The sequence below is a fragment of the Protobothrops mucrosquamatus genome, unplaced genomic scaffold (assembly GCF_001527695.2).
Source record: "Protobothrops mucrosquamatus isolate PMUCROS unplaced genomic scaffold, P.Mucros_1.0 scaffold1, whole genome shotgun sequence".
NCBI classification, from domain to species: domain Eukaryota; kingdom Metazoa; phylum Chordata; class Lepidosauria; order Squamata; family Viperidae; genus Protobothrops; species Protobothrops mucrosquamatus.
Genome location: NW_015386388.1, coordinates 4,182,374 through 4,197,719, shown reverse-complemented (window position 1 = coordinate 4,197,719; position 15,346 = coordinate 4,182,374). Strand labels below are relative to the sequence as shown.

The window sequence follows — 15,346 nt, the reverse complement described above, 5'->3', positions numbered from 1 at the left end:
GTGTGCTGCAGCTGCCAAAAAAGCCAACACAGTGCTGGGCTGCATTAACAGAGGGATAGAATCAAGATCACGTGAAGTATTAATACCACTTTACAATGCCTTAGTAAGGCCACACTTGGAATACTGCATCCAGTTTTGGTCACCACGATGTAAAAAAGATGCTGAGACTCTAGAAAGAGTACAGAGAAGAGCAACAAAGGTGATTAGGGGACTGGAGGCTAAAACATATAAGGAACGGTTGCTGGAATTGGGTATGTCTAGTTTAACGAAGAGAAGGACGAGGGGGGACATGATAGCAGTGTTCCAATATCTCAGGGGCTGCCACAAAGAAGAGGGAGTCAAGTTATTCTCCAAGGTGCCTGAAGGCAGGACAAGAAGCAATGGATGGAAACTGATCAAGGAGAGAAGCAACCTAGAACTAAGGAGAAACCTCCTGACAGTTAGAACAATTAACCAATGGAACAACCTGCCTCCAGAAGCGGTGAATGCTCCAACACTGGAAGTTTTTAAGAAGAGACTGGACAGCCATTAGTCCGAAATGGTATAGGGTTTCCTGCCTGAGCAGGGGGTTGGACTCGATGACCTCCAAGGTCATTTCCAACTTTATTATTATTATTGTATGTGCACAAATATGCTCAAACTAAAGCCCAGGCAATAAAAAAAGAAATCTCAAAGATAAATGTAATCCTATCTAGTTCTGAGAGATTCTTTATTCCTACAACATTTTTGAATTATTCTGATTACTTATTCAATTCCACTTAAATGGACTCCAGAAGATGGTAGAGGACAGGAAGGCCTGGAGGAATGTTGTCCATAGGGTCGCGATGGGTCGGACACGACTTCACAACTAACAACAACAATTCAATTCCAAATTGCCAAAGCAGCATTTGAAGAATAACAATTATCAATGAAAAAAACTAAAATATATAAATTTAATAACAATCTAAACTATTAACATAAAAGTCAGGAAACATCATTAAAAGCATTCTAAAGAACGCAGAAATTTTAAGAAGACATTGAAATGCCAAATAAGACTTTGATATGCCTTCACTAGATACAGGTATTCCAGAATGTGAGCACTATCAGATATGCTTCTCATCACAGTTAATAGCCCCATTCTACAGAGGAGATCAAAGGGACCCAGGAAGAATAAATGGAAGAGGTCTTCCCAAAGTGCACAGGCTCCAGAATTCAGCCTAGAAGCAGTTCAATACCCAATGCAGTTGGGTTATGATTATGAATTTGCTATCCATTGTCCATGCCAGGAGGCACGACTCAGCACTCAAGATTAAAAGCAGCCGCTGTCAAACCTTCTTCCAAGGTCTTCCCCACATACTACAGCAATCAAAGCACACAGTAACCAAAGGACTGAGGAAGTATTTCTACCAATTTATACAAACTAAAGAGATCTTTAGCTTGATTGAATGCTCTCCGCACAGCTGTCCTAGAAGGGAAATCTAGAAAATCCCGTATGAAACCCAATATTGCCCCTGTAATATGGGTACCATAGAAAAGAAACTACAGTTCCTTCCTTCTGTATTGTCAGATCTACAGGGACATTCACCACTAACTGATTACCCCTCTTTAATTTAAATTTATGGGGCAATCTGATAACTTTTATCTGTTAAATAATCACAATAAATTTATCTCTCTAAAAATAGCAAAATATTGCTATATTATGTGTAAACGTGGCCCACAAATGGCTGCTAATTGTTCTTGTTGTGGGGGAAGTTGTGTTTGTTTTATTGAATGTACTTTTTTTGCTCAATGATCAAAATAAAGTTTCTGACTGTCAGAAAGAAGCAATTACTTTCAGTCCATTATAGTCACCTGATAACTCACCAACAAACAAACAAACAAACAAACATACATACATGCATACATACATACAAACATCTTTGAATCAAGGGAACTATCTTAATTAGGAAAAAAAAATGGGGCAAAAACCCTTCCAACCTAGGCTGGCCTGCTCTCATGATCTCTGCCTTGCTCTATGCTCCACTCATTCCTCATCTTCTTCTTTCTCTCTATTAGTGCTTCCTAAGGCCTATTTCAGCCTGCCATTTTACTACCTACCTACTATTGTTCACTAACCTAACAAGAACATTCTTAGACCATTTTCAATGTGAGTTGTTAATTGATGTGTAAGAATGAGCTAACCTAAGTTAACGGAATTTTACTTCTCTTGACTAATTATTAATTAGATGTTATTCTAGATTTTAACTTAAAACAATTAACCTCCTAAAAACTTTAAAATAAGTGAAGCTTCAAGTTCCAATAGACAAAAGAAATTCAAACAGCAGCTCCTAAAATAATGGAAATTAATCTACAGAAAACAAAACTAAGTTCTGTTGGCTGCAAAAAGCAATAAGCAGGTGTATCAGAATTGAGGCACTACTTTTTTGCATGCTGGATTTATGGAAGCATTACAAAACCTTGTTTGTTGTTGTCATTTTCTGTGTGATGTATTTTTATAAAGAATCCATATGAGAATATCCTGCTGGAGGAAGCAAAACAATCTTTTCAAACTGCAAGGTTTCTTGACTCTTACTTTCTAGGAAAAAGAATCTTCCTTTAAATTAATACAACTGGTGAGGGAATGCCAGATGTGTCTTTTGCTTGGGGTATGCTGGTACATATCACCGTCCTGCCTGATGGAGGAGGGGGCGGGGGGGGGGGATAATTCGGAAATCAGTCATGTCTGCCTGGCAAATTCAATAAAGCGCAGACCAGACAGCCAGTTAGGAAGGGGGAGGGAGGAATGGTGCATCCATCATCACATAGAGGGTGTGGGGTAAGCAAAAGCAGCTGTCATGAGAAAAAGTGAAGAACACCAAGAGAAATGAGTAAGGGAGGATTCAAAAGCACATTGTGCTGTGTGTGTGTGTGTGCGCGCGCGCGTGTGCACACGGCACATCTTAAAAAGCAGCAGTCTCGGTTAAAGTGGTCCACATTTTCAATTCCTGGCCTCTCTCTACCACACCATATTTTTGCTTACCAGAAATTTCTCCTTTCTCCCCACAATGCCTAGGAGAAAGGTGGAGCTCTCTATCCTAGATGGATGTTTCCATTTTCTCACTGAGACCTCAGAAAGTCCTTGCTTATAATGGACTCCTTAGTCTCCCTGTTGCCACATGCTTCATCAGCAGGTAGCATGCCCTATTTGTTAAAATCTGGGGAACAAAACCAATTTCTCACCCCCACTTTTTCTACCCTCTGTGACAGACAGACCTAGTTCTTTGAAATATACAGTTCTATATTGTTAGCAAGCCAAAAAGAACACAAACTCACAAAGAATACAGTCTGCCCACATTCCCTTTTCCATCATCCTCTTCTCCTCACTTTTGAATGAACAGGGAAAAAGAGACAATAGGATTTGGGATGCCCCAAATTAACCATTGATTCTCTACACATCTGAGACATTTCTTTTCATTCCATGGATTTATCAGTCCAACCCTGGCAAACTGGGGTTCCGTCCCCCGCCCCATTACAGTCGGGAGCCATGACAACTAAGCACTGCAGATGCCAGGAGGGTCCTGTCTGCGTCATTTATCTCTGACATCATCAATCATGGTTGCCGGGGAAACACCCTCAAAATTAGAACAAAGCAGAGGGGTAAGTCCCCTGCACCAGGCCTTTGGGGAAAAACTAGAAAAATTCCCAGGTTTCTTCTTCTTTTAAGTGGAAAGAGAATGCTATTTGACAAAATATGCTAATGCCAACTTTCTGAAGAGTAGCTCAGTTAAGAACTAGTCACAGGAGGAAAGAGTCATCCATTTCTTCTACCTAACATACAATCTTGTTTAAAAAAAATTAGAACCGGCAAATCAGTTTTTTTCCTAGCTAATGCTCGCTGGCTTTACTGGGACCATTCCCTTAATGTGGAATTGCTAGTTGGGAATTATGAGAATTGGAATCTAGCTCCTGCAGATAGTATCAGATGGGATTAATTTTTGTTGTAAGACTGCAAATTGAGTAATCATTATCTCCATAATAAATGATAACAAGAAATCTGTTTTTTCGTAGTTAGATGACTTGCCTCTCTCATCTTAATTTTTTCTCTATATATACTATAGAATCAGCAGTTGTCTCATCTTTGTTTTCAACTTCAACTTCTCCCTTTCTGTCCGTTCTTTGCCTTCTTTCCTTCTAGGACCGTTGTCATTCTCATCTTCAGAATTCTATATAGCTAGGGGTTTTATACAGTATTTTGATTTGAATTATAATTTGAAAATGCCTTAGCAAACAATGGCTTCTAATGGATAACTGAGATTTAAGTCTTGGTCTTCATATGGATAGACATTTGAAATTTGCTATTATAACAAAATATTAATGGCCAACAACTTGGCCACCCCATCTTTCTTCTCTTCACCACTCACTCACATTCTTTGGACATGCCAACTTCAAAGCACTTCTGTAGGCGGCAGTACTGACAGCGGTTCCGGGTCACTTTGTTGATGATACAGTTCTTGTCCCGGTGACAGGTATATACCATGTTCTTCTGGATACTACGACGGAAAAAGCCCTGTAGAGTTCAGAGAAGAAAAAAAATTGCATGAGCAAATCAACTCTCTCTCTCTCTCCCATGGTATGAAAACATGGCTTGGCCTCTTCTCGTAGTATCCTTACTCCCTGAGAGCAGGTGTAGCATTAACAAAAATCACAATGTCTCCAATTCAGAATTAACCATAACTTTCATGCTAGTCTTTAGACAATTATGTCATTTGCTACTAACATTTCTGGGCAGATTTAGCTAATAATATTAAAAATGTTGCAATTCAACCATTTCAAAAATTGGGTATAATGTTTTGAGATTTTAGGTATTAAAATGGGGTCAGAAATCAATAATGGCACGTAGCACATTAAATTATCTATCATGTTCGTCAATGTATTCAAGACAGCATAATATTTGTCAATTCATTCATTCAAGTTATATGGTCTCCCATCTCAAACTGACCCTAGGTGGCTATCAGGAGTAAAAAAAATATGCAGCAAAAAATCAACAATAAAAATACAAAATAAACAGTCAATAAGTAGCCAGGATAAAAACAAACAATTGTATATTTGCTTTGATTTGTGAAAAAACAACCATTAATACAAATACAATGCAAATACAGTAATATGAGATCTTTGTATTATCTGTCATCCAAAACCTGCTTAGATTCAACAAGATGGCAAAGTTATATTACATTCTGGGCCCATAGCATTTTCACTGTCCAGATAGTATAGTGCATGTATTTTTTCTCAATAATCCTTATAATAAAATAGGTTAATACCTTTATCTCATATTGCAGATGAAAATAAATACTAAAAAGTCAGTAGCAGACATGCCTTATTCTCTTCCACCTTAACATTCTAGAATAATAGTCATAACTCCTGACCCATCTTAGATCTGTTACAGAATTAACTGGAATTAAAATTATAGAGAGATAATTTAGAAAAATAGTAATGGCTGAGTGTGCATATTATGTAAGATTTTCTCTCTCATACACAAGGCTACCTTCTTACAGACTGAAATCTTTCTGCATATGGTGTGCTGAGAATCAATTTAGTCTTCTGTTCTGTCTTCCCAAAAATTGTGGAATTTAAAAAGGAATGTCATTAATCCTCAATCTTCAATTCAGTGGAGAAAAACTGCAGTTTAGTCAGTAACAACAACAACAAATGAATAAGCCTGGAAAATCTTTATAATTTTTAAGCACATTTTAAATACAGGATATATATACATAAAAGGCCATTTGCCACTTATAGATATATAGCTTTAATGGATGCTCCATTGCCCTCCATTGCCCTCCATTGCCCATTAAATCTCTCTTTCTTTCTCTCTCTCTCTCCCTCCCTCCCTCCCTCTGTGTGTGTGTGTGTGTATACATACAAACATACCGGTACATACATGCATATCAGAAGTAGTTCACCCAGCTGCCTTTGTGTCTAAAATGGGACTAGAACTCATGATTTCCTAGTTATAGCGTGATGTCTTAGCCCTTAGACTAAATTGGTAATAATAATAATAATAACAATAATAATAATAATAATAATAATAATTATTATTATTATTATTATTATTATTATTATTATTATTATTATTATTTAAAAGGTTGGAATGGCTTCATAATTTGGACTGTACGTTACCTGCAAAAACAACCCATTTAACTTGGAGAACACAGATTTTATGCTCAAAACAATGCAAGAGATTAAAGCTTTTAGCAAGGAAAAGCTAATAGAGAAGGAAGAGGAGAAATGGAAAAATTATTTTAACAATTATTATTTTAAATTATTTAATAACTTAATAATACCTTGTTTGAAACCAAAAGCCCACACATGTACAAACCATTTCAAACCAATTTCTAAAAGTAAGCTTACAATTTTAATCTGATTTTGAAACCAAAAAATAGTAGAGAAATGGCTTTTATTTTTAATAAAAAGGTGGCTGTTGATGCACCTGACTGGTCACTTAAAGCAGAAGCCAATGGGTATGGAAAAGGAAGGAGGAGGAGATGGTAACCACAGAAGCAGCCAGACTGTTCAAGAACCCAGGGGAATGAATTCCTTAATGAGATTAAGGGATTTGGGGTGGAGAGGAAGAAAACCCTTTCTTTTGTGTCAGAGGCATGTAGAGTTCTCTGTTAACGGAGGGAAAGATCAGCTGATTGGGCCATGCCTTCCTCCCCAATCTGATCTCTGACAGCTTAACTCACACAAAGTCATGGTGATGGCCTAGTGCAAGTGGGAGCACATGCCTGAACAGGTAATGTCACAGCAGTTTGTCTTTCTTAGATATTGAAGTGAGGAGTATGTTTAAAAATAATAGATAAAGTATCAAGAATGGAATAGAGAAGAAATAATTAACTAGTAGCCTCTATTACAAAAAGCAATCCATAAAGCAAATGGTTATAGACAATGGGCGTTGTAACCCAAAATATCAAAGGGCATCAAAGTGCCAACGAAGCACAAAACCCAGCATTTCCTAGAGAAATAGAGGGACTGAGAGCTTGGCATCACTCTCAAATCTTCCCAGCTCTGTAAAAAACACAGTTCTGCTCCTCCACATTCTTAAAGTCACAGGACATGGGCAAAGCCCATGATGACAGTTGCCAGATGATGACTGGACACTTCCACAAACACTCTTGAAGCCCTCTGGAATAGTTGGAAAAGACAGAGAAAATGGTACTTCCTGGGCCAGGAAAAATACACTAGTCATAGCTGATACCAGAAAGTGTGTTCTAACATTTGTGACTTCTTCTAAACCTCAGTGCTTGCATTAGCATTCTGCATTCCACACTTCTTCTTTGGAACCTGTATATTTGAGTGACCCATTTTCTCTTTAGCTTTCCTGCTTACATATCCTTCCATCTATTTTTACTCTCACCTTGCATCCTTCACAGGCGCTAACACCATAGTGGTAGCCAGATGACTTATCCTGACACACAAAGCAGGGTTTGTAGATTCGGGGCAGTGGGGGTGGTGAAGGAGGGCTGGGTACAATCTCTTCTGAGCTGGTACTTTGTGTTTCAATAGCTACAGAAAAAGAGAGAAAAAAAATCACATAAAGAACTGGTGAGGTTTCAAATCTATCTGGAACTTATATGTGAGTTACTTAATCAATTCACTTTAGTTACACTACTTTTGAGCCAAATGTGCATGGCATTGCTTGATCTTCCAGTGCTTGATATGAAATAATGCTGTTAAAAGGATATGGCTTAATATGTTCTAGGGGGGGAAAAGATGGAAGATTGGTCCACAGAGTTCTATCTTGGTTTCCCATTCACACGTACCGAGATATTGATGTGGAATGCGATGCTGATCACTTGCAAAATGGACATAAATGGAGAAGGACTTAGCAAGAGCTTATGTTCTTAAAATGCTTGCATAGCAGAAATGCTTACTCTACCTTACCATATCATCATTTTAGATTAAAAAAAACTCCAACATTTCTGTTGAAGACTATTGGCATGAATAACAAGAGAAAGATACTTGTATAAAATTATCTACAATAACAAACTGATTGCTGTTTTTGTAATTCAAGTGGACCCCTTGCACTGACTATGGATTTTCAGAAAGGAACATGGAAATTGAGAAGGGGAAAGTTCTGCAAAGCCTGTGAAGGTTGCTGATCAAAGACAGTCTCAGTATAAATACCAGCTAGCTTCTTGGGAGCACCACTTTGTGGTTTTAACAACATCATTTAAGAATGAACCATCTCAGTATGTCCTGCTGGGGAATGCTTTCCAGTAACTTATATTTTGGCCAGACTGATTTTGCAACCCAAGGAAGCTTTTAACATAGCACATACTTCACAAGAAAAAGGGAAGAGGAATGCAGTGAGTAGCCCAGTGAGTAAGGAAAGCCCCAACTCTGTAAACCTGAAGGCCTGGAAGTTTTGAAAGCCGCCTCCAGCATGCTTTCTGCAAGGGAGGGATGGCATCTCTTCAAGATGCAATCTGACATTTTCAGGCCAGGGAAATAAAATGTGGAGTTAAGTCAGCCATAACCACACATCCCAGGTACATTAAATCTTGGTGTTGCAGCTTAAGGTGATGGAGGAGAGAAGCAGAGAGAAAAGGAAGGCAAGCAGCACAGCAATAATTAGGTTTCCTGGAATTGAAAGCAAAAAGGGTTGGATTTGAGTGAGGCATGATAAAACCATAATAAAGAAGAAGTGTTCCAGAGCACACACAGAGTGCTTTCAGCAAAACAATAACTAATTTCATCTTCTTGTTCACGTTAATTTCCATTAAGCAATATACAGTACAAAATAGGGAATCATCTGCCCATCAAAGGACAAGAAAGGGAGAAAAATTTAAGTTGGGCCATAAGAGATATTTAATATTAATTAAACATAGAAGTGATTAATGGCAAGCAGGCTTAAACGATTTTTAAAGCCCCTAATTAATAATTTCTAGAGAAAAATTGATAAATAGCATAAGAATTAACAATGGTTTCATTTAACTGGGATATGGTTAATGAAGTGGGAAGGTGGCTATTATCTCAGCTTCTAAAATGAAAAGAAGTAACATGGGGAATGGAGAACCAGGATTCTGACAGGCCAGTCTTCAAAAGTAGACAACGAAAGAATTCCATCCATCAAAATTCCATCAGCATAAAAGCATGAAAGCTTCCAAGTTATGCAGAACTCATCAGCAGGCAAAATGAAAGAGCCACTTAAAGAAGTGAAGGAAAGGGTGGTTGGGTCAATCCAGATAAAAGGGTGGTATTTATCAGCAAGGAAACTTCTCCTATTTTGGGGTTGCAGGTCCTTTTTTAATATTTCAATTTGATTGAAATAGAACTCAGCCTTGGGCCATGCCTGTCAAGTGTTAAACAGGGGCTGTAATATTTTTGTTCTACTTTGGCTGGTAAGCTAATGTTGCTTTGTGTTCAAGACATTAGCCTGAGATCTGGATTTAGATTCCCATTGGTTAGGAAGCTTGCTAGATGGCCATACAACATTCAATCTCTCTGTTTACTCAATCTTCAAGGTTGTAGGGAGGATAGCCTGAATTTGTTAGAAGCCAGCCTAATTTGTCATATAAATCTTGGCTATGTCCAGGTTGGATCAGTATAGTGAGGGCTGCTTTTTAATTACATTTGGGAAAGACAACTAATGTAAAATGCTGCTGCCTGGGTGGCATTGGAGATCTGTTACACAGAATATATTGCTCTACATTTTTGAATTTGGACTGGTTTGCAGTTTGTTTCCAATTCAAAAAAACCCTTTTTTCATTTTTATAACCATAATAAGTTGGGGCCAGTCCATCTGGAGGATGGCTGATTTTCCTACAATACTGCTATCATGCTGAGATCCATTGGCAGACCTTCTATGGTATAACGGGTGAAGGCCTTTTCCTCTGAATGTTTACCCTTCCAAGGTAATTTTTAGTCTTTTCTTCCATCTATCAGGGTGGACTACAATCTTCCATTGAATGTTGAATGTTGGCATAGCCTCAGTTATTTTATTTAAGTGTTTTGTCATAAAAAAGATTAAAAAGTAGGATCACTCTATTACCATATAACAAAACATTTGGTTTAAAAATTAATAGTTTACCATTTTTATTAATGTTCACGTCTTTGTGTTATTTTGCAGAACCCTAATGTAGTACATAAGATAACACAAAAGATAAGAGTGTAATGTAATTGTTATGTGGTTATATAACTTATCTAGACAGTCTGTTTGCACCACAGATCAACACCACATAGACACTTCTAAAGAAAATTCTATCCAATGACATCTAGGTTCAGATGGAGACCACCCTCTAAACTTCCAGCAGGCTGTCCTCTAGCTCCATGAAATGCATCAATCCTACTGACACTCACATACATAAATAGGTTTATTGATATAGCCTCCACTCTGGCACAGCTTATTTCAAAAGACTTGATTCCCATGACTCCTGATGGAAGAAATAGCCCTGACTCCAGACACAAATATGACAGGGTTATTTGCTTTTCTTAACAATCTGGGGGAAAAAGATCTTAAGGTTGGGGGCAGAGAAAAAATTGGGGACAGAGTAACTTGGAGGTTGCACTGCTGCGCTGAAAAGCTGCAAGGGAAGAAGTCACATGAATCCTGTCAAACCATAATGGCAGGACCAGACTTGCATGTGCACTGGGCAACAATAACAAAAAAGAATAGCCAGCACATGTGTGAAGTGTTTGCTGCTCTCCCAGACACGAAAAGGTTAAGGCATTTGGCTGCACATCCACAGCTCTTTTCCTGTAGGATGTCTGCCGATGTTTTTCTTCAAGTTATAGTCCGGAGTAAACCAGTCAGACAGGATATTAAAAAGTTTGGCCCCATTCAGGGAGAACAGGCCTTCAGATGGGAAAGGCCTCCAGGCCAGTCCCCCAAGGATGGCTTTGATTACCTCCTTTTTAGCCAAAAAAACAAGTAATCCCCTATACGTACATATGTACATGTGCGCATGCACACACACACACACAAACACACACACACACACACAATTCACAGGGAAAGGAGCCAGGATGTGAACCCAGCAAACAAAAGAGCTGGCACATGCCAGGAGATTAGACATGAAAGGGGATGCATTGAATGGGGCCTCTACTCAGGAAGAGGCTCACAGCTGGGGAATGCACCCTGAGGATTTCCACCTACTCACAGCCCATAACATCCCCACCCTGACAGTGCAAAACACAAGGTTTCTCTGGACTAATCTCTCCCTCCATTAACACACATAGGTGTGGCCCAGAGCCAATTGCAAGGGAGACTAGAGGCACACATCTTGCCACAGAAAAGCAATAAGGCAAGACAGCTATACAACTGAGGCTTGATTTCCATTCCTAATTCTGGGCAGGATAACCATGGTCAACTAGGAGGAGAGGCTAGAAGGTTTGTCTGATCTGGAGTCCACAAACTATGACAATGAGTTAACTATAAGGTTAATACTCTTTTGTATTATCAGAAATTCATTGCATATCTGTGGAACTGAAAGTAAATATTAGGTATGCAGTCCCACAAGAAGGCATCACTGCTTTAAAGAGTTGCAGATATGTATTAAGTTGAAGGACCTCTGGGAATTAAATCAGAAATGCTACACAGCCTTATGTTTTGGAGGATTCCAAAATGTGATTACCTCCCTCAGCCAATGTGGCATAATCCAGGAAAGATTTTATTATATAATTCTGCTGAGTAAATTTATTAAAGCTCAGAGTTTCTTACACTGGAAAAGAACTAATGATGTTTGGGTGGGGAAAAAAATTAGGGCTCTTATATTAAGAGTGTACTGTGGCCTTCTGGAATGGAAAAACATGGATATTTGGGAAGCCGAGTCTTTGGTTTTGATTTTGAAAATAATTCAATCTAGAAAATAACCATGGAAGAAAATGATAAAGGTCCAATACATAAATTTTCAGAGTCCTATCTTTATCCTTATTTATATTTCTCAATCTATTGAAAGATGGCTTTGCACTGGCCATGGTAGATGCGTAGATGCTCTCTACAAGTGGGATAAAATATCATCACAGAATTGTGACTGTGGGGCGGAAAATCAAACTATCCAACATATAGTATCAGATTGACAAAATAAAGCCTCTAGCGGAGACTTTGCTGATTTCCTGGCTGAAGCAAAAACTATACCTGTAATCTAGACATACATTTATAATATTTTATATTTCATATTTTGTATTTCTATCTCCCGTGTTTTTATCAAAATGTGATGTGAATGTGCCATATGACGGATAGACAGACAGACAGATCTTAATCCAGCTACCACTCTTTCTCTTTGAAGAACAACCCAAATATCCTGAAGTGCAGGAAAATATTCTGATTCGGGAATGGAGAGAAGACCACTTTTCTGCCAAGAGTTGCCATCCAGCAGTGAGTTAACAGTGGGCAATTTAAGAGTAGGTGGGAAAGTCTAGATTTTCTACTTCTGCAATCCTCTTTCCTCCCTTTTTCCCATTCCTTGTCATCTGTGTAAAATAAAATTATTCAAGCGTCACAGACTTTTCATCATTATTCTGAAATTTGGGAAATATAGTAGAACATAATCAATGCATTCTGAGGTATTTATGGTCAAGACATTGAGTGTATATAATTCAACATATTTTAAGTAAGTCACGTGTGTCTCTTACTTCACTATTCCTGAAGAAAAAAACAAGCTTGTGAATTTGTACTTTTCTCTACTTGATTGCCTGCTTTTTTCCTCGCTCTTAAATGTTCTAGATCTCTTTGAGATATTCTCTTGAATGCACATACACAACACATGCCATACCTTGTTTCCTTGCTAATGTCTGCCATTTCTTGTTTCTTTCTAATGTTTGCAATTTTGCCATAGACATTAAAGTTTTATAAACATTGATGTCACCAAATTAAACATGAAACAATGGATAATGTACATTGATTTTTGAACTAGAAGCTTCTTTAGCTGATTTAGAGGACAAGAACTTGGAGGCAGCCTATGCTTCCTATTAACATAACTACAATATGTTCTAAAGCAGTGTTTCTTAAACTTTTTCTTTTGGGACCCCGATGCAAGTTTAAACATGATGGAGGACCCCAAAAGAGCTTTTGGTTATATGGGTTATACTTATGTGGGTTTATATGGGTTATACTTACTGATATTTACTGTTATAAAATCTAAAATGGATGCATTCACTGACATTACCACTTGATACAATTGTTTGATGGGATTTTAATATTGTATTATTTTTCAACGTAAACTGGCAAATGATTTTAAGGACCCCTGACATAATCTCAGGGATCCCCAAGGTTCTAGAAGACTATACATTAAAACCAATGTTCTAAAGGAGAGTTCTAGCTCCACCAACCAACTTGGAAAAAATAAGCATTTTCCCAAATTTTCTTTCCACACTGATCTTACCAATCTTACCAATTTTAGTACCATACCAAAAGCAATCTTGCAATATTACCATCTTAGCAAAAGATCCAACACCAACTATAAAGTTCTAACTAATTATCATTTCTGGAGTCAATATTTCCAGTAACAACAACACTTTTTTTTTCATTTTTCAGATAGTTTTGCCTCAGATTTTAAGGAACAGTAGCTGCCCAATCTACCTAACTTAGGATCTTAATTTTTCAAAATGGTGTGGTTGCCAAAAGAAAAGGCTATTCAGCACCTTACAAACAGGGCTTAGCCCTAGAAAAAGGAATGTATAATTCAGAATGGATTGTTTCCAGCACCCCCGCTGCTACAGACAAAGACAAAAGGCAAAGTTAGTAGCTGGAACAACGAGTGACTGTTCCCCTGGCCAAGAGAATGATTGTTGAGTTACCCAATTATGCCCATAGAGGAGCAAATTAACTGTTCCCTGACATGCCCTTACTGGGACTATGCCCACCTCCTACGATGCCCACCTCCTACCCAAAGGCAGAAAACAGACTTTGCATTCTTTGACAAAAACTGCAGGTGGGGGAGGAGAGAAGTCCATGCTTCTGGACTTTGCAGAGGAGGAGACTGGGGCATCATGCTCTCCATCCTATTCTCAGATTCATCCTTTTAAGTCACAGAATTTGAGGAAGGGAGAATTATTCTAAGGAAAGTTTTCACAATCCTCTACTTTTATTGTAAAAAAGGAAGTGTTTCCAAAGTAGAATCATATTTTAAAGTGTGAATTCTTCAGTCCTTTTGGAACAAACTTGTGCAAAGAGTGCTCATTTTCTCTCTTTAGCCACATCCATTTAGCAGCATGTGCCACTAATCCTATTAAGTACTTAAAATAATGGATGTGAGCGAATAAAAAGAGAACTTCTGACCACACATACATATCTTCCCTTATCCTTGAAGATTGTCCCACAGACTTGCACTTCAGAACCAGAGTTTGCTTCTAGAACATAAGGCAGATTTAGCATTGTCTCACTTTTCTTAATAAAATCTGGCAAAATACTTAAAAAAGCATTTTAATAACATAATCCAAAACTCTTTTGAACTCCTTAAAGCTGTTTCTTTCATTTTTGATAACATTTATGCTCACTCTCCACAACCTATCCACTTAATTTCAATGAATGGGATGGGGATGGGAAGGGAGCAAATGTCAAAAAGGTTGGTCAGTCTGCTAAAAGAAAATTCTTAAGAAAATAACTAAAAAGGAATGTGAACAAGGCTGTTCCCATTTGGCAGAAAAATGCCAGCAATATCTTTTGACAGTCCAACTAAACCAGAAGTCAAGTGGGGAACATCTGAGACATTTTCAGATGAAACTCAGCTACTGCAAACGACATTATAGAAGTAATAGCCCACTTTTCCATCTCACAAATTTTATTTATTAATGGGCACTGGAAAGCACTGTAAAATTAAAAATGGAAAAATGTATTATCAACTTTGGTATTCCAGAAAACAGAGCCATCTAGAAGATTCCTTAACTAACAAATGTTAATTCCTTAACTCTGCTTTTCGGTACTATGTAGAAAAGTGGAAAAGGTTTTGTCAATTATAAAATGCAGGATGAAGGATTTGCCCAGGAATACTTGCTCTATTAACTAAGAAACAAAACAGGTATCATAAGAGCTACTATAGATAAATAAGACATTGTCTTAGGCCAGTATATTTTATAGATTAATAATATACTCGGGGGTAAAGTTCCTTCTGACTATCTTAATCAAGATGCCAAGCAGATATTATTAGGTTGTTACAGTATTGTGAGAAAGACGAAAATATTTTTCTATCTATACCCTGTACCAATAAAGTGAAGAAATAATACCTCCTGGCCAATTCACTGAGGAAGATGGAGTTCATTTCCAAAGCTGCTGGGAAACCAATAGCAGGGGAAGTATTAAAAAGAGCAATTGACAAAAAGTGCAGGCCAGGAAGTACACCAAAGTGATAGAGTCACTGCACGATAAAGGGGGAAAAAGAAGGGATTCTAGCAG

The 15,346-nt window shown here is 37.9% G+C and overlaps 1 protein-coding gene across 1 annotated transcript in view; it reads right to left on the bottom strand.

Annotated features, from left to right (window-relative positions):
* RARA (retinoic acid receptor alpha) overlaps positions 1-15,346 on the bottom strand; it is a 64,028-nt gene that overhangs the window by 18,706 nt on the left and 29,976 nt on the right. The window contains exons 2-3 of the mRNA XM_015832275.1: positions 7,370-7,518; positions 4,384-4,525 (exon numbers count right to left, since the gene is read on the bottom strand). Of these exons, the coding sequence (XP_015687761.1) occupies positions 4,384-4,525; positions 7,370-7,518 (291 nt within the window). The remainder of the gene's footprint in view (positions 1-4,383; positions 4,526-7,369; positions 7,519-15,346) is intronic.